The sequence below is a fragment of the Theropithecus gelada genome, chromosome 15, assembly GCF_003255815.1.
Source record: "Theropithecus gelada isolate Dixy chromosome 15, Tgel_1.0, whole genome shotgun sequence".
NCBI lineage: Eukaryota > Metazoa > Chordata > Mammalia > Primates > Cercopithecidae > Theropithecus > Theropithecus gelada.
In genome coordinates this window covers 30,173,246-30,193,691 of record NC_037683.1, presented here as the reverse complement: position 1 = coordinate 30,193,691, position 20,446 = coordinate 30,173,246, and the positions used below count along the sequence as shown (strand labels likewise).

The 20,446-nt window shown below is 37.7% G+C and overlaps 1 protein-coding gene across 15 annotated transcripts in view; it reads right to left on the bottom strand.

Moving 5' to 3' along the window:
• LPAR1 (lysophosphatidic acid receptor 1) overlaps nt 1-20,446 on the bottom strand; it is a 171,444-nt gene that overhangs the window by 54,302 nt on the left and 96,696 nt on the right. For all 15 annotated transcript variants that reach the window (XM_025359667.1, XM_025359672.1, XM_025359673.1 and 12 more), the window contains one exon: nt 14,008-14,755. In XM_025359667.1, the coding sequence (XP_025215452.1) occupies nt 14,008-14,755 (748 nt within the window). The remainder of the gene's footprint in view (nt 1-14,007; nt 14,756-20,446) is intronic.

Below are 20,446 nucleotides of genomic sequence, written 5' to 3'. Positions count from 1 at the left end.
CAGCAACTCCTCACATGGTCATTGTTGAGGTTTGTGTGATGTAAGTACTGATGTCTGAATCCCAACACAAAGATTCTGCTTCAATAGTCTGGGCTCAGGCCCAAAACTCAGCCTGTTAAATAAGCATCCCAGGTGACTCAGATGCAAGGTGGCCCTTGGACCACACCTGGAGAAACACTGAGGTAGCGAAGTCCTTCATGGTACAGATAAAGAGGTTGTGTAAAGGTTAAGTGGATTGCCCAAAGTCAATCCAACTAGTAAGTGGCAAATCTGGAATTAGAATACAGCTAACGCCTTTGCAACTACGCTGCATCACATTTTTTACTTAGCATTCCGCACTTTTTTTTTTTTTAATTTGGGTCACTGCTCTATAAGCAGCAGCTGCAAAAACATTCATAGCTTACATTTGTGTGGCACTTCCTATAAAAAGAGCTCTCACATTCATTATCCAATATGATCCTCACAAAAATATATTTTCTGTATTTGGCAGATGAAGGGGCTGAAATTCAGAGAGATTAAGATTCTTGCTCAAAATTATACTCAATTTGGGACAAAGTAGGACTTAATGAGTCCTGATAACTAGTAAGCACTCAAATGTTAAACATTACTATATTTTCTTTTTAGAAACTCTCAAAACTAAAAATATTGACCTAGGAAAAGTTAAGAAAAGTAGGAAAATTGAAAACAAAACTGAAAACAGCCAAACCGCACGCAACAAAGTTTAATACATATTAGAACTTCAAAAATGAATCAAATCTTTTTATAAAATTTAGCTGTAAAATGGGGCCAAGGAAAAGTAAACGTGAGAGGAAAAATAACTCACAATAATAGATAGATGCAGTAACTAAAGTTACTGCAATTTGATACGTTAAAAAACTAATCAATAAGCCTTCATTGTGTAACTTACACACAAAGATTTTATTGTTATGAAAATTTTAGCTGCATCTGAAAATTGTGGCAAACTAGAAATATTTTAACCATGCTATATGTTGAAGGGATTAAAGTGAATAAATAATATGCACTCTAGAAATGTCTTCTCAATAAAAATCAATGTTACTGTAATTCTGATTTAAATATCCATATTTATAAAGATACTACAAAAATGTCCTTGAAGTCTAATCAAAACAACGGGTCAAAATGTCCCATGATCTCAATAAGCTTCCTAGTAATAAAGTTATATCTGTTACTATTAAAGTTATAAATCGGTAACTGTAGAAGGAAAATACATTGAACATGTAATATTTTATAATTTAATGGTAGTAAATCAGTTATGTAATATAGATAGAGCAATACATAGAAATGAATACTTTTTGTTTCTGCTTCTAATTTTAATGCTTTTTAAATTTACAAATGCTTTCAGACAGATTTCTTGCCTTAAAAGTATTAATACTAATTTAGATTGAACTAAAGCATTATGAAATTCCACTAAGGAATTCTATTAATGTTACTATCTCACTATGCTATATAATAACATAAACTACTGTTAGAATTACTCAAATTTTGTTTCTATAGCATGCTCTTCTACTCTAAATAAGTAGTTCTCATGTACTGGTAATCTAGAGTATATGTATGATGCCTTAGAAATAGTGTTTTGAATTAAAACATCTTCACTTTTCCTCTAGAACATTAGAATTTGCCAAAATAAACAAAGCCAGTGCTCTAATCTCTATCATCTGATCGTTTTATACACACACACACACACACACACATATATATACACACACACTTTTTAAAGAATGTCTAAATACAGCCTCTTTTGCTTTAGTTCAGAAACTGATTCCAGCTCCTCAATTTATAGCTTGGCCTTTCCTCTCAGACTGGACCAATATACAAAGGAGTACCACGTGCTTGGCAAGGTTAGCAAACCCAGTCTCTTCAGCATAAAATGGTGAATCACTTGCTGGCTACAGCAAAAGCTTCTTGACTGTTCAATTCATCCATCTTTTCTGCATGTTCTTTAAGGCTAGGCTCCTAAGTGACTACCTTCTCTCTCTCCCAAGAGAAAGGAAAATAACTTGAGTGAATGAGTTCATGCCTGCAATATAAATATGAGAAGCTTTTTGAAGCACAGAAATACCTGTTTAGAATGAACTCATGGAAAACCCAACTTAAAATGCAGTGTTCTTTGTGTCAACAAAAGTCTACTTGGGCAGAATAAATAAGTGAAGCCATGAATTTCCAGTCTCCCAATGCCAGATTAAATCCCATTTCTTCAAAAAGACCCTGTTATTGCTGTGTCACCCTATTAGAACTTCATATTTGCTTTGGATCATTATAATAACTCCTCTATGGGTGTAGGAGCCCTGCCAGGGTTTAAGTAAAGCCATGACCACATTCAGTCTAGACACTATCATCTTCACTAAAATACATGAATAGAAAGTAACTTCTCAGAGGCATAGGCTCTAGTTAGGCCTCAAAGAAAAAAATATCAAAGGTACCAACAGAAGAAAAAAATTGTTTATATGAAAAAACAAATTTCATTAAAATGCTTTTTTCAAAGAGCATGACAAAGACTATGTAACAGAAGGGAAAAATTCAATTTTGACATAGAAGTATACAACATTACCTGTTCATAAGCAAGCAAAATTTCTGAGAAACAAATACATGATTCTATAACCTGAATACAATCCTTTATTTCAAGGCAACTCAAAATAAAATGCAGAAATAGTAAATAAGTGAAACTTCTTGTGTAGTTAAATTGAACTCCAGGATAATATGGAAGCCTATAAGACAAAGGAGAAAATCCATGTAACATAGAATTAATTGCTATCCAAAATGCTGTATTTCCCAGTCAATTGTGTGTGTGTGTGTGTGTGTGTGTTATAGTTGCCAGATAAAACACAAGATACCCAGTTAAATTTTAATTTCAAATAAAGTAGTATTGTGTTTCTTTCGTTTTTAGTATAAGTATAGCCCATGCAATTATTTTTATTAGCTGAATTCGGCAATTCATGTGTGTGCCTCCTATGTTCATTCTCATTTTTTCAATCTGTATCAGGAAATCAGAAATGATGCTTCGAGTTGCAAAGAATGTAAACCCCTGAAAATAGAACTATACATTTCTGGATGAAACAGCTGCTTGTGAATTCTACTGCTGTAACAATAACAAAAAACACCTGAAGACATTCTGAAACCTCAACCAGGCCATTACAGACTATAAAATACCATAGAAAATTATATTCCCATTATGCTTCAGGTATAAGTGTCAACTTCTCCTGGCAATGATCTTTCAGATCCTGAAACACATACATGTCACTGTCAATCCCTTCTTCTCCATAGGATGTTATTCTGACATATAGAAATGAATCTCTTTCCGCTGGACGCGGTGGCTCACACCTGTAATCCCAGCACTGTGGGAGGTCAAGGCGGGTGGATCACCTGAAGTTGGGAGTTTGAGACTACCATGACCAAAATGGAGAAACCCCATCTCTACTAAAAATACAAAAAATTAGCTGGGTGTAGTAGCCTGTAATCCCACCTGCTTGGGAGACTGAGGCAGGAAAATCGCTTGAACCCAGGAGGTGGAGGTTGCGGTGAGCCGGAGATCATGCCATTGTACTACAGCCTGGGCAACAAGAGCAAAACTCTATCTCAAAAAAAAAAAGAAAAAGAAAAAAGAAAAAAAATGAAATGAATCCCTTTCCTTATAAGTCAGTAACCATTCAAAACCCATTTACTTCATAACCAGTTTGATGATGTCAAATTGCTATCTCTAGTCAATTTAAAAAGTGAATATTGGACTGGGCTCGGTGGCTTACACCTGTAATCCCAGTACTTTGGGAGGTCAAGGTGGGCAGATCACCTGAGGTTGGGAGTTTGAGACCAGCCTGACCAACATAGAGAAACCCCGTCTCTACTAAAAATACAAAATCAGCTTGGTGTGATGGCACATGCCTATAGTCCCAGCTACTCGGGAGGCTGAGGCAGGAGAATTGCTTGAACCCGGGAGGTGGAGGTTGCGGTGAGCCAAGATCGCATCACTGCACTCCAGCCTGGGCAACAAGAGCGAAATTCCATCTCAAAAAAAAAAAAAAAAAAAGGTAAATATTATGCCAGTGCAAAATGCAGCCAAAAAGTTATAAGTAAATATTGCCTGACAATTCTGGAAGCCTCCCTTTCCACTCTAAGGATTTATACAAGATGTACATGCCTAACAAGGGTTATTGTCATAGCTAAGTGACATACTAACTACAATATAAGAAAGGTAATTAAATATTTCATTCAATTCAGGGTATAAAGAATATCTAATAGAAATAATTCCTTTGCCTAGGCTTACTTGGAAAACTTCTATACACCATCTAAGATGAAATTCCAACATCAATTTCATCTCGAAGTCTTTTCCAGACACTGCCAGGTGAAATACAGCATTCATATAGCACTTTGCCTATTTTATCATATTATATTGTATTTATTTACCATATTATATTGCACTTATTTAAATTATCTGTCATCTACTATGATGAGAGCTTCTTGAAAGCAGGATACATATTTTTGTTGATCTTTGCAGTCATCCTCATTAACAGAGGGTCTAGAAGACTTCAATACATGTTTGCTGACAAAGTAAACTATTATCAACAAGTTTGCACTGGAACTTAGCCTTAAAAAAAGTCCTGAGAGGCAGGAGTTATAGCTGCTTCATTTCAATGACCTTATGGCAAATATCCCTTTGAATGGGACCCATTACTAAAACTCATTGAATTTTCGGATACCTGGATATATTATTATTGTAACTAGGCAACCTGTAAAACTCCCAATCCAAAACAAGAGGTATATTTCATGTAGTCATTCAACAAATATCTAGAATGCCAGGCCCTATTCTAGGTGCTGGGAAGTAGGATTAAAGCCCCAGCATCATAGAACAGCCATGATGATTCTTCACAGAGATTCATGAGGTAGCAGTGAGAGATTAGGAGTTATTAATAAATATCATTTTCTTCCTAAGTAAATGATGATGAATCCCAGACTAAAGGATTCATAGGTGGTCACACTGTGAAGTTAGGACTGGCTAGAGAACAGCAATCAAGTCTCATGACCCCAACCATTTGCCATTTCTTCTATACATGCCAGACATGGCCCTTCACTGCTGATCAAAAGGAAACAGAATAACAGAATGGTGCCCTAGATCAGGGGTTCGAAACCCCCAGGTCAAGGACCAGTACCGGTCCATGGCCTGTTAGGAATCGGGCCGCACAGCAGGAGGTAAGCAGCAGATGAGCAAGCATTACTGCTTGAGCTCTGCCTCCTGTCAGATCAGTGGTGGCATCCGATTCTCATAGGAGTGTGAACCCTATTGTGATTTGCAGATGTGAGGGATCTAGACTGCGTGCTTCTTATGAGAATCTAACTAATGCCTGACAATCTGAGGTGGAACATTTTCATCCCAAAACCATCCCCCCTCCTCCAACCCATCTGTGGAAAAACTGTTCCATGAAACTGATCCCTGGGGCCAAAAAGGTTGGGGACCACTGCCCTAGATGATACCTGGGCTTTCAGCTGTGCCTTAAGTACTGCAGATCCATCTGAAGGAGCTCATGACTTTCTTATATTGACAAAGTGGCCTGTTCCATTCCAAAGTTCTTTTTAATAGTCAACGCCATTTAACCATCTCTGAAGAGTTAGCAGGTCAAAACTATTAGCATTTCCTGTGATGCTAACAGGATTTTTCATACACAAGGCTGAGGCTCAACGAGTAGGGTGTAGGCAAAGCTGCAGTAAAAGCAAAGGCCATTCATTCGGGATAAAAATTTGCAGAGGATAATTCGAGCCAACAGCTGCCGGAAACAATAGTAATTTCATACTACGTCATAGAAGTGAAGCACCCTCTCAAACATCAAATTATATGTGGACTTGGTGTGTAGGTAGATGTGAATGGATGTGGTTGTGTCAAAAAAAAAAAAAAAAAGAGAAAGAAAAAGAAGGGGAATGCTCATGAGGACACAACCTAAGAGTAATAATACTTGCTACCATTAAGTGTTTTCTGTAAGCCACATGTATGTGCTTTACATAAATCAGTTCATCTAATGCTCACAACAACTTAAGGAAGGTCCTACGATTCTTACTTTATTAATTCTGAAACCAAGACTCAGAGAGGTTAAGTCAGTTATTCGAGATTATGGCACTCGTAAGCGAGGAGCCAGGATTTGAACTTCAAACTCTGGCCTATCTTACTGCAAATTTAAACTCTCAACCCCTAGGCAATAGTGATTCTCAGTGGTCACCACACTTCATTTAAGAAATCTTTGCATCATTTATTACCTTTAACGACAAGGAAAAGTAAATGACTTTCCAACATTCATATTTGGATGAACAAGAGTCTCGGCCAGACAAGGCCTGAATCACTCTCAACAGACCTAAAATAAGAGCTTCGTGTTCTGGTTCCTCTGTCCACACTTCAAAAGGAACTCTGTTAGGTTCATGTGGTATTTTTGGTTTCTGTTTCTGTTTAAACGTTTCTTCTGAGAAAAAATATTTGAATGGAGATGGGCAACAAAAGGGTATAAAGAACTGGTGTTTGAAAGTTGTTTTCTGTTTTGACCCAAGCCCAGGGTGTGGGGTCTGGGAAGCACTGTGGGACTTTTGCAAGGACTGTCTCCTGGCCACCACCCATGCCTAGTGGCTGGTCAAACAATGGAGGCTCTCATGGATATTCTCTCAGGTTCTTCCTCAAAGAGGCCTTTACAGGGATGCCACTGGGACCTGAGGAGACTTGGGGTAGCTTTAGTTCCTCTTCAGAGTAACAGAATGTGTAGCTGGTCACCTGTGGCCAGGGAATAAGAGACTCTGTGTCCACTCCCTGCCCCCAGCAACAGGACCAATTGGGAAGTCTTCCCTTCCTGCCACATGGCAATCCACAGGAAAGTAAAGCCCCCAGATTCATCTCTTTGAGAGGATCCTTTATACACTCACCACTCCCTTTAATGGGGGATAGTGCATCTAAATGCTTATTATTAGAGAAGGTAATGGCTGGTCCGAGTGCAGGGAGGTGTACAACTAATTGATCATAACCAATTACAGATTTCTTTGTTCTTTCTCCACTCCCACTATTCTACTTGACTAGCCTTAAAAAATTAAAAAGAAGGTGGGATGCACCGTTTATACAAAGAAGAATCATAGTCTCTTATGTTTGTCCTAATCCCCTTTCAAGTTTTCCTCTAGAAAGCTCTACATGGTTGATCCACAGTAGTTACTGTCCTTATAATTTTATTTATAGAATAAATAGAGTCCTAAGAAATCTTGGAAATCAAATTGGTCAACTTCATCCTACAGAAAAAATTAACACACAGGGAAAGTAACTTGCCCAGAATCATCCAGAGAGTTCTTGTCAAAGAGTAGATTCCAGAGGAGCCCCGACTTACTGAATATAAGTGAACACACACACAAACACACACACACACACAGAGAGAGAGAGAGAGAGAGAGAGAGAGAGAGACAGAGAGAGAGGAGAGAGATAGAGAGCACAAACTTAATATAAAAACCAAGTGGAATGAAAAATAGTAATATAATGCTGTTGTCAAGAAAGCTAACAGGATGTTAATATATGTGAAAAGCTAATAATGTACAAGCAATTCGGTTTCAGATGACTTTTTTCAAGGTTTCATTAGGGAGGGAGATTACCAATTGGTTATAAGAAGACCTATTCAAGGAAACTCTTTCTGTGAGAACCAGTTACCTTCACAGCCACAATGTTTACACCTAATCCTGGCTAGCCACATAAACACATGGCTGAAGTTCCCAAAAAAGATGAAGATGGAAAGTGTGGATGGGAGTGAACAAGGCAGGGGCAGTAAAAACAGCACCTTAGTGGAAGTCAGGAAACCTGGATCCTGCCTTGGATCATGAGCTAACTAAGACCTGAAGTTCTCAATTAACCTGGGGGTCTCAGTCTCCTCATCTGTAAGATGTAGGAGTTGAATGATGTAATTTTTAGGGATCCTTTCAAGTTCTAAGAATTCTAAATCTGGACCGACTCCAGCCAAAAAAAGAAAAAAAAGAAAAAAAAAAAAAAAAAAAAGCTTTACCAATTATACACAGTAATACAAGTCCAGTGTTGAAAGCTGCATTTGAAAAGCTGAAAGAGAACCTAGAAAAAATATTGGCTGGGCATGGTGGCTCACACCTGTAATCTCAACACTGGGAGGCTGAGGTGGGCAGATCACTTGAGCTCACGAGTTCAAGACCAGCCTGGGTAACAGGGTGAAACCCCGTCTCTAAAACAAAAAAAGAACAAACAGAGCAGAGCCTCAGAGGAGGTTGAACATACATCCTAGGTTGCCCTAAACAGTCTTGATTTACTCCTGTTATCCCAGATTCCCAACAGTTAGTGCCTGTTTTCGCTCCCAAAATCGTCTGTTTGGATGATACATATAGGCATCAGGATGCTGCCTATAAGGAATTGGTGTTCATTTGATCTTGGGGGACCCTTCACCATCTCCCATCTCCCAAAGACAGAAGCTCAAATTTCTTAGTATGTTACAAAGGTTTTGACCCTCTTGTCAAAACTCCATCCGGCATATCCACTAGATGCTAATCACACCTGACTACTTTCAGTTCCTCAAAGGTGATCATCATTGCTCATGAACTGGTCACCTTCTCCTCCACCCAGTGCTACAGTAAGGCAAGCTCCTCTGCATCCAGCAAGACCCAGCTCAAGATTGCCTCCTCTGGGAGCCCCTCCCATCCCTCTACTCGTCATCACTCGCTGCCCACACCTCTACTAGCACATGAACCCGAGTGCTTTGCAACTCTTTTCAGTCTCCTCTACTACATTATAAGCTCTGTAAAGAATTTTTTCTTTTATCCCTTAGCACACAATTAGCACTCAACATGTTTATTGAAGTAAACTGAAAAGAGAAGCACATATAGATTTGCTAACAGGATACTAGCCAAATTAAATCTTTCATCAGAGTGAACAAGAAAACAATGGTCTTAAACTTATCTGACTCCCGCCACTTTTGTCACCACTGGTGACAGTCACCATGGTATGTGAAGAGTCAGTGTCCTGTGGTCAAAAGGCATGGTCTACAAGAATCTGAAAGCTGATTTCCAGTTCTGCCACTTACCAAAAGAATGATCTTAGACAAGTTATTTATCCTATCCTAATTCAGTTCCCTCAATGTAAAATGAAGAAAATGTAACTCCTTGATGTAAGATTATAAACAACACAGGAAGAGTAGGGCTGCGTACTGACCCTAGCACAGAGTATGTAAGACATAAGGAGTAATTTGATTTCCATGGTGATAGTTTCCAACCAGAACAGATCAAACTAGTAAAACAGTGTCTCCCTCTTCTTCTCCAAAGAAGTAAGTCACACCTGGATTCATTTTACTTTATGTCTCTCCCCAGGACTCAGATGTAAAAACCTCCACATCTTAACCATGATTTTCTCTCTTCAAATTCTGGATTTCCTCCTTTCTAAGTTTCTCAGACAGAAGTGTCATCACAAAGAATACAGCCAGAAAGGAAAGGACTTATAATTCAAGACACGCTGTGGTCAAATAAGGAAGAACATCTTGACTGCCACTCTGACTCAATAGTGGAACCGACTCAGAAGGAATTCTTGGTAAAATGTCAAGTAGGGAGACTTCAAGCCTAGGGAGGGATAACACGACTTCATGCTAGGGCAATGAACCTTAAAGTTAACTATACCTTGAACAAAATCCTCCCTCAATCAGAAGGCATCAGTTAGTGCTAATGCAATACCAAACAGTGGAAAAGGGTGGATGAAATGAGAGTCATCAGAGGCAAAAGGAAGAAAAGATTGCTCCCTTAAAAGCTTTCTCTGCCCAGGCAGCAAAGCTAGGCAGTTTCAACAGAAACAAATGAGATCACAGTGTTTCAATTTAATAGCACATTGCTGGCCGTTCAAATGTTATAACTAAATACAGCATGTGCTGCTAGTTGTTTTGATTAAAGGGAAGTAGAATAACATGGAGGGGAAAAACACTTGGGCTCTGAAACCCAAGTGCCCAACCTTGAATCCCAGCTCCTGACCTTGAATCCCTGTTCCTATACTTACTAGCTGTGTGGCTGTGGGAGAGTTACCTAACCTCTCCTTACCTCAGTTTTTATCATCTGGAAAATAAGGATAACAAATCAGTAAGAGTACCTATACTCCATAGGGTTGTAATTTACAAATGCAAATTTCTAAGGTAGCACCTGATTTATGCCAGATAAGTATTTCACAACTAAAAATAATTATTAAGATCCAGTACTCACTCAAAAGCAGCTTAATACAAGATCATGCTTAAAAATCAGCCATTGTTATTGCCCACCATTAATCTCAAAGATGCCTTTATTTTAATATAAGTTGACTCACAGGAAGTCAGTTGCTGACCAACAAATTCTTCTCTTGATCATGAAGACTGAATAGGTCTAAAACCCAGGGATCATTTTGATGAAGTTAAAATGGAAACTGAGTAATCATTCCCAGAATAAATGGAAGTAAAACAAACATATCATTTACTGAGCACCCATTGTAGCCAGGCATCTTCCAGGCTGTTGTATTTTAGAAGGCATGGAACATAAAGGTGTCACTAGGTTTGGCTCCCACATAGTTGAATAAAGTGGCATTTACTGTAATGAATTCACTATGGCTCTGGTCTTCAGTTTTGAAGGCACAGAAACTTGGTTTTGTCATCACATGCATTTCCTCGGCATTCATTGACTACTAGATAGCCATGGCAGGCAATGTGGCAATGTGGAGAAAACAGACAACAAATCATTACAATCTTGCCTGCTCTCACACACCTGGCAATCTGGCAGTGAAGAAAAATATTAAAAACCAAATGTGCACAAACTAAGGTAAAATAACCAGAATTATCAATGGACTAATTTACAGAGAAGAACTTCGAGTAGACCAGAATTCTTGTTCCTACTGAAGTGGGAGATCAGCAGGACTTGTTTTCACAACCCTGCTGATCAAAACAGGATGTAGCAAAGAAACCAACCCAAACCAGCAAGGACCAGGAATCATAATACATATGCATTAGACATTCCTACCAGCACCATGACGGTTTACAAATGCAATGGAAGTTAACCTTACATGGTTTCAAGAACTCCCCACCCCTTTTCTAGGAAGTTCATGAATAACCTGTTTAATTATATTTATCATTAAGAGTGGGCGCCCAGGCATAGTGGCTTATGCCTGCAATCCCAGGATTTTGGGAGGCCAAGACAGGAAGATCACCTGAACCCAGGAGCTCAAGACCAGCCTGGGCAACATGACAAAACCTCATCTCTAAAAAAAAAAGAAAAAAATCTGGGTAGCTGGGTATGGTGGTATGCACCTGTAGTCTCAGCTAATTGAGAGGCTGGGTGGGAGGACTGCTTGAGCCTAGGAGGTCCAGGCTACAATGAGCCAAGATCATGCCACTGCACTCCAGCCTGGGTGATACAGCAAGACCCTGTCTCAAAGCAAAAGAAAAAAGAATGGGTACAAATATAACTAGTCAGCAATCTATTAGTGCTGCTCTGTGCTACCCTGCCTATGAGATAGCCCTGCTCTGCCTATGGAGCAGTCATTTTGCTGTACACTGTTACCCTAACAAACTTGCTTTCTTTCACTGTTGGCTCACTCTTGAATTCTTTCCTGGGCAGAGCCAAGAACTCTCCCAGGCTAAGCCCCAATTTTGGGGTTTGCCTACACTACGACAAGACCAACCCATGTCTCCCATGTTACCATGCCTATCTAAGGATGGACACTTACAATTCAAATAGGAGAGCACATTGTAGGAATGGCATTAGGCACCACGCCTTGAAAAACATCTGTAAAGATTGCGACTTCCCTATTCTAAGCTTTCCAACCACTCCCTGCCCACATCCTGCCCATTCTCTTATTCTCACCACTTTTCTCAAAAAGGCTATGGTCCATTTAATTTCTGCTTCCCCTATCACAATCATATTCCCATCTTTCTTCACCAAATACCTTCACCTATCACTGTGATGGGGTTTTCCATGTTCTAAAACTTCTTCCATCCCACAGCTTTAGAAATCATGCTCTTTATTCCAGAGATGTCAACTGCATTCTATCTTTGTGAAGTATACTAGTTTAAATATTATTTCTGTTATTTTAAAGTTAGTGGTGGTGTAGTGGTAGTAGTTGGGCATGAGAAAGAGGCATTTAGGGCAGATGTACACTGAAACACTAGCTCCTATAGCCTCAAAATTATTATTTCAACGTGAAAAACAACCCAATGAGGCACAAAAGTATGTCAATCACTCAGTACTTTGCACACTGGAATACACAAGATATTATAGAAAGGTCAAAATTAAAACAAGAACTTGGCAAGTTAACAGTCCAAGTTCAGTAGTCATTTGCTGCTGGCAATTCTGTGAACTATGAGTAGCCCTTTTCGTAATAGAAAAAGTTCACGCATATAAAAAATGTCAACCAACATTTAGATCATCAGCAAATAAACATTTGAGTCAATACAGATAAAAAGTCTCATGTTATTTAATGTCTCATGTTTTATTTCATACAAAAATAGCATCCATGGTAAACGAAGATGTGTTTCATCCACATTATGGAAAATACGGCCTTGTGGCACAGGTGTGCTTAAGGTCCTGTTAATAAACATACAGAGAAACCATTTTTGTAGTTCTACTACTAATTTTCATTGGATGAAATAAGACAATCTCATATCTGAAGTGACGGGGTCCTCTGTGTTTCAGTTAGTGAGGCAGGTTTTTAGGTGTGTCAGTGATCCCAAGGCTTAGTTGCTATTCTCACAGGTCTACAAGACAGTCAACAATGAGTATAGCTGAAAATGATGTCCATGATGCATTCACCCTAACCAAAACAGACGAGACCTATGCATCAATCCGAATGCTACTTTATATAATGATCATTAGGACCCTGTCTCATTCCAGTGGCTAAAATTAAGGGCACTCCCAAAGTTTCAGAGGAGCCACATAATCCCATGTTACATTCACTCAAAAATGCTATACAAATTGGAGCACAGAGAATTATAGGAACTTCCCATTGAATTTCTGCGGGGAAAGAGGAGGTGATAAAATGTTTTTTTTGTTTTTTGTTTTTTTGTTTTTTTGTTTTTTTCAATTTCCATAGGGAAAGATGAAATGATAAAAGGTTTTCAAAAAAGATTTTTTAATGTGATCAAATGTTAACCTGAATACAGTCTATGGAGAATGTGTAATTCCATTGGGTAATTATTTTAAAAAATTCTCACTCTAAGCTCCAAAGGAAATGTCTGCATCTGTCCTTTTCATGGGTATACCTCCAGGAGCCAGCACAGAGCCCAGAACATAGTAGGTGCTCTTTAACTACCTTCTACATACATAAGTGAATAAATATGTTCCTCTTGATCACTACTATGAATTTTTCATCCAAGAAAAACAATGCTTATTTAAAAGCAGAAGGTATTTGACTCTATAAATCTTGCTCTTCACCTTGAAATATGGATTAACCTCCATTACTACAAATAGAAAATTAATAGAAAAGAAGGAAGTTTTCATGAAGATGACGGTCAGAGAATATCATTAATTCCAATCTGTTTTGTTCAGTAAATCTATACAAAACTTTGATATACTTACCTATAATGTAGTAGCAATTACAGAATAGACTAATAAAAATAACTATACATGGAAGCATATTCATATTCTATGAAAGCACTTTCTGTCTGAAAATACGTAATACAGAAACCACAATGCAAAAGTTTCACAATTTAGGCTGTAAGAAAAACAAAACGAGTTTGAATGGTATTTCTGGTATTTTCAATATTAGATAGCCAAACTCTTCAATGACATTTTTTACATCATCATCATTTATACTGCACCACTGAGACCCATGTTTCCCTAACACTAATTCTATAATTTTAGAAAGACTCATAAGCTGACATTTAATATAAAGGTGCCTCATCCCCTTGTAATTCCTGCATATATACCTGGTGAATATTCATACTGTTGGTTACCTCTGTCACAAAAAAAAATGTGGTTTATGTTAAGTCATTGAGAATCTATAAGGTAAGTTACAGTCAAGACAAAACTTACCAAGCACAATGACCACAGTCTTCAGAAGACTCATCATGGTATCCCGATTCCGCCGGGGTCCAGAACTATGCCGAGACATTCTCATAGTCCTCTGGCGAACATAGCCAAAGATGTGAGCATAGAGAACCACCATTACCACAAAGGTCACCAAGTTGAAAATGGCCCAGAAGACTAAGTAAGAGTCGCTGTAGAGGGGTGCCATGTTGGAACAATTTTCAATATCACAGATACAGTTCCAGCCCACACTGGGTATAGCACCCATAACGATGGCCATAGTCCAGATGACCACAATGACCACCACTACCCGCCGGTTGCTCATCCGTGTGTGGAGCTGCATGCGGAAAACCGTAATGTGCCTCTCGATTGCAATAGCCAGTAAGTTGGCCACAGATGCCGTCAGGCTGGTGTCAATGAGGCCCTGACGAAGGAGCCATGTGCTAACAGTCAGCCTCCGAGTATTGGGCCCTGTGTTGAACATGAGATAGAAGTAGGCCAACCCAGCAAAGAAGTCTGCAGCAGCCAGATTAGCCATTAGGTAATAAATAGGAAAATGGAAGCGGCGGTTGACATAGATTGCCACCATGACCAGTAGGTTGGCCAACATGATGAAGATACAAACAGTGATTCCAAGTCCCATCACCAGCTTGCTGACTGTGTTCCATTCTGTGGCAAGATGCTTTCCACTTCGGTTATAAAAGAAGGCAATGGATTCGTTGTAGAAGCACTGTGGTTCATTCATGGCTGTGAACTAAAAGAAAAGGAGAAAAGATGATGAAAAAGAAGCCACAGGTCCAAACTTAAAGCTTATATAGACAACACAAGACTTCTATAGTACATGCAACAGAAAAACAAAAGCAAATAATTTGAACTTTTGATCCTGCATACCATCTTGTGATTATGTTGAAACCCCAAGGTTTCTCACAGTATTACTGTCCTCAAGATTAAAGGCAGTTGGAGTTAAATAAATGACAAGGTCTCTGTTTAGTGGTTTCACGTCATTGAAGTCTACTAGAAAAGCCACATGGCCAAGAAATCTTGCTCAAAATATATGAGACAGACAAAAATTTTGCAGAACATTGCAATTGGATATTTACCATAGTAAAATCTATTTGATCTGTTATTTAGGGAATCTGTAAACACAGTTGGTTTCTAGATAGGGTATCATTGCCCTATTATTCTCCATTTCTATTCTCACATAGTACGTTCCATGTGGGACAGACATTTTGTAATGCAGGTTCCCACAAGGACCATCATTCCGAATATTTCAAAGAAGTCACTGTGCATCAAAGGTTTTTTGCCCAAAGCCAGCATTTGCTGCTCAACATTCCTGTGGTCAGCACTGCCTACCCCCATAACTCCTTAACCTCAGAATAGGACTCGTCAACCAATCTATGACATTTCAGAATTTTTTTTCTTTTTGGAGGACCCAACGTAACCTCCAAAGAGTAGGTGGCCCTTTGACAATTCTCTACAAGTAAAATATACTTAGATTAGATGCAGCGTATTTTTTAAAGTATAGAGTGACAATGCTTTATAACATGTTTACTTATTCTTCAACATCATTGATAAGAATATATTTCCTTATTATTTATAATCTCACTTAAATCTAAAAAGGATTGAGACAGTGTAAAACAGAATAATATATATTTACTTACATATATCATAATATATAATAAATTGTAATTATATATAATAATATATTTAAACAAAATTAGAAAACAAGTAACAAAAGAGAAATTAGAAAATTGTACATCACATAGAGTAAGTCATTTTTCTTGAAGCTGTAAGCTTACCTGGGACCCTTAAAATTAAAAAATGTATCTTGAAGACAGTTCACATTCTACTATTTCATTTTTATTTTGCTTTGCATCTAATAAATTACCCAAAACATATGACACTTTTAACCACTATTTTTGATCAAATATTCTACTGAATATCCGTAGGTTGTACATAAATGTTTACCAAACACTGAAACTTCCAAGAACAATGTGAAACACTTAAGTGGTTAGTCTTCTGACTTACCCAGGCATCTAAAGTCTCTTTCCTTATCTAGACTTCAATAGCTTTTAGACTATGCTTCAAACATTATACTTAATACACTGTATAATTATTTACCTGTTTACTTGTCTGCTTCTTAAAGAGATCACAGTCCCAGGCACGGTAGCTTACACCTGTAATCCCAGCACTTTGGGAGGCCAAAGTGGGTGGATCACTTGAGGTTAGGAGTTCAAGACCAGCGTGGCCAACATGGTGAAACCCCCTCTCTACTAACATGGTGGTGGGCACCTGTAATCCCAGCTACTTGGGAGGCTGAAGCAGGAGAATCACTTGAACCCGGGAGGTGGAGGTTGCAGTGAGCCAAGATCATGCCACTGCACTCCAGCCTGAGTAACAAAGCAAGACCCTGACTCCATCGCAAAAAAACAAGACAAAGTTGATCAAGCTGTTTCCCCACTGGACATGTTTTAATGGCTTATGAGTACACGTTAGATAAAAGTCTAAACTCTTCAATCATCTTATCAGACCTTACTTACCTGCCTCTCCAGCCTCAACTCAAGATATTAATGACTCCAAACTCTCAGGTTCAGCTCTATTTAATGTGTTGTGCTCTCTCTCTCAACTCTGGTTCTCAACAGTGAAAACACTGGTTTCCTGTATCAGAATTACCTGAGAGTTTGTAAAACACTGATTGCTGACATACCCCGCAAGAACTTCTGATTCAGTAGATCTGAGGTAGGGTCCCAAGTAATCCCAAGGCTGCTGGTGCAAGGAATCACTGTATCATAATTGCTTAATTATTTGTTGATCCCCTCTACACTAGGCTATGAAACCCTATAAACGCAGAGATTCTAGCTTGCTTATATTCATTGTTGTATAGTATTCAACTGTTCTATGGACTACATGCTAAATACATATTGATTTCCTTAATAAATTAAAGATATTTCCAAAAATGTTTAAACTTTACAACTTTCCTTTCTGCAAAAGATATTTAAAACTTTGTCAAGACAAATATAAAAGTCTGTTCTTTTCATTAGTCTCTATAACCATTTACCTTCTCTGAATCAAGAAAGGTTTAAACCAAATATCAAGCATATATTATTTCACAGCATTCCAACTTCTGAACACCAAGTAGCAACAAAGTTAAGCAGAGATACAAGAAGCTTCTTAGCCCTTTCCACAGGGAAAAACTATAAAGTTAAGGATGGCAAAATTAAAAAGTATAAATTATCTCTTTAAGCCACAATGTACAAAGATGAGTAAAACTGACAGATTTTCTCTAATGGTAGAGAAAAGTGCCCTGTCGTGTGCCATTTCTTTTCTCTCAACAATTAACTGTAATGCCATAAAAACCATACATATTTAATGGCATAACTTAAATGATTTGTGAAACTCAGTTTTATCATTTGTGAAATGAGGAAATTGGACTAACTTATACATAAGTTCTATTTCAGATTTAAAATCCTATACTAAGAGGATTCTGGATAAGAACTCTGTATTTCATGAAAATTAGCAGCTAAATATTGAAAGAGTAGAAAATACATCAGGAATTAAAAATTGGCAGTGTATAATATGCTTCAGAAGAAGTGAGAGGAATTTCAGTTCGTTTTATGACAATAGAGGAATTAAAAGAGAGGAATTAAACCCCCTCTCTTATCGTCTGCAGAAAGCAACAGGTCAAAAGAATAAGCAGTGGAGACCCTGAAAGTACCTCCAATGGCAGTCAGAAGGGCAGTGTGAATGGGCTTTCCTACTTCTTCAGGAGCTGACAGACTTAGAAAACCCACATGGTTCAGAGAGAATCCAATCTAACTGCGACTGGACTATAAGCCAGTAAGATAGTCAGTGCTATAATGACAGAAAAACAATTATGGAACATAACGGGGAAAAATATAATCAAAGGAGGTGGCCACTCATCTCCCACCAAAGAAGACATCACCTCCCACTGAAGCAGATGTATGGGAGGGGGAAAAAAAAAAAAGAAGAGATAGAAAGAGAAAAAGATTAAATGATGGGACATCTCTGATTTGTGTCCTCAATGTGTTTCGTTAATATAGTAACACTGAAAATAGAACAAGCCATTAGGAAGACAAAAGAAATCAGTAAAAACTTCACAAAAATAGTTTTTTATTGCTACTTTAACAAATTGCTATAAATTTAGTGGCATAAATATACAAATTTATTATCTTACAGTCCTAGAGGTCAGAAGTCCAAAATAGGTCTCATGGGACTAAAATCACAGAGAGGGCAGGGCTGCGTTTCTTTCCAGAAGTTCTAGGGGAGAATCCGTTTCCTTGTCTTTTCCAGCTTCTAGAGGCTGCCCACATGTCTTGGCTCATGGTCACCTGTCATCTTCAAAAGCTGGTAATGACTAGTCAGGTCTTCCTCACATGACTGACACTCAATCTTCTCTCTCACTCTTCCACATTCAATGACCCTTGTGATTACACTGAGCCCACTCAAAAATCTAGGAGAACCTCCCCATCTCAACATCTTTAACTGAAACATATCTGAAAAGTCCCTTTCTCTGTGCAAGGTAGTAGTCACAGGTTCTGAGGATTAAGTAATGGATATCTTTGGAAGCCATCATTGTGCCTATCAGAACAAACTGAAAAACAATTTCTGAATTAAAAATGGCAATGCAGACAATGAAATGAAGTATAAAAATTACAGAAAACTGAAATGGCAGGTAGAAGACTTAAGAAATTCACCCAACACTCAGAAAAGAGTCAGAGATGGCAAGAACAAAAGAAAAGAAGGCACATATAGGAATAAAATTTAAGATGCACCAGGAATCCAAGGAAGATCAGAAGGAACCTGAAGAAACACAGCTCCAAACAGAAGACAAGTTATTGCCTGAAAAGAAAGGTCTCAGATTACTGATTTAAACTTATATAGATTACAAAACAAAGTTAATTAAAAGCAACTAAAACGTAGGCATATCTTGATGAGATTTTGGGATCTCAATGGTAAAGAAAAATTGTAAGAGTTTAGAGAAAAAATAAATAACAAGTCAAATATCTAAAGAGAGAGAAAATCAGAATTGCAAAAACCAGATCCATTATGCAGAGAAATTTTTTGAGATACACAGCCAACTACACTGATGTTTTCATATGAGGACAACAAAGAACAGTCACAGAAATGTAAGTATTCAGAAAGAATGGCATCTACATTTCCTTCGTAGAGAAAGTATATATACTATTTAGCTCATGAAAAAAGAAAAAGACAAATACACACATACAGTAAATACAAGACTCTGGCAGCAAGCATTAAAACCCACAGAACATGATTCTTAATAATTGTTCTTCATAGGGTTGTAAAACTTAAAGCAAATACCAAAAATAATTATTGAAAGAAGCTATACCTATTAATAAAATAGCAATTTAATAATAATCTGGGATTAAAATTACTTACTGTGTAGACAAAAACTTGAAATGGGGAAGCAGAATGTAAACATATTAATTTTATTTTATTACTCAAGTAAAAATGAGACGATTTAAATTGTGACAAGTTTTCAAAAATAAATTTAAATATGCTGATTCAAAAACCACTGAATTGAATAATTATTACACTAAAGCAGAATGACAACTTTTTGTATTACTGGAGAAAAACAGAGTGCAAAATAGGAGGAATGCATAAGCAATATACAGAATGACAATTTTGCAAAATTTACATAGGTGAGATTATAGATGATTTTTTCATCTTTAGAAAGTAGCTCATATCTATTGCAAGAAATTTTGGGAAGAACAAAAATACATCATACAAAGTTCAATAAGTACTTTTCTAAAAAGTTCATTATGAAATCCAAATCACTATAATTAGAAACTTCTCTGTAATAAAAAGTTATAGAATTTTACCCTGCCCAAGCAACAAAAACATTAAATAAGATAGCATTATTCCCAAATTAAGTTGTCCTCAAAACTGAAAAGAGAAGTTCATATTCATGGCCTTTTCTCATCCACCAATTATTTTATCTTAAGATGAGAGGGTTCAAGGGAAGTGATCTCGCTGGCTGCTCTGTACAGTAGATGTTCCAAATCTCAGAAATTTACCTCACCTTATTGTGTGATCTCAAAATAAGTTATAACAAATCTGCCAAGCCTAAACTCTAAAGCGTCACATATGGTGTTCACCTTCACCATGCACTTCATTCATCCATGCACACATTCATGAACCTTAATAGGATACCAAGTTGGGCGTGGCACTGCATTATGCCTTCTAGGGGTACAACTAATGCACCCAAGTGCCTGCCATGGAGCCACTCATAGTACATCTGATGTGTTCTTTCATCTCTTGAAAGACAATTACATACGCATTAGCCAAGAGGAAAAAGGAACAGTTGGCATAAACTCACATACTAGTAATTACATCAATGTGGTTTAGTATTTAGATATGAACGTAAATATGTACTCTACTGAGATACTCTAAGGGAGACTGTAAT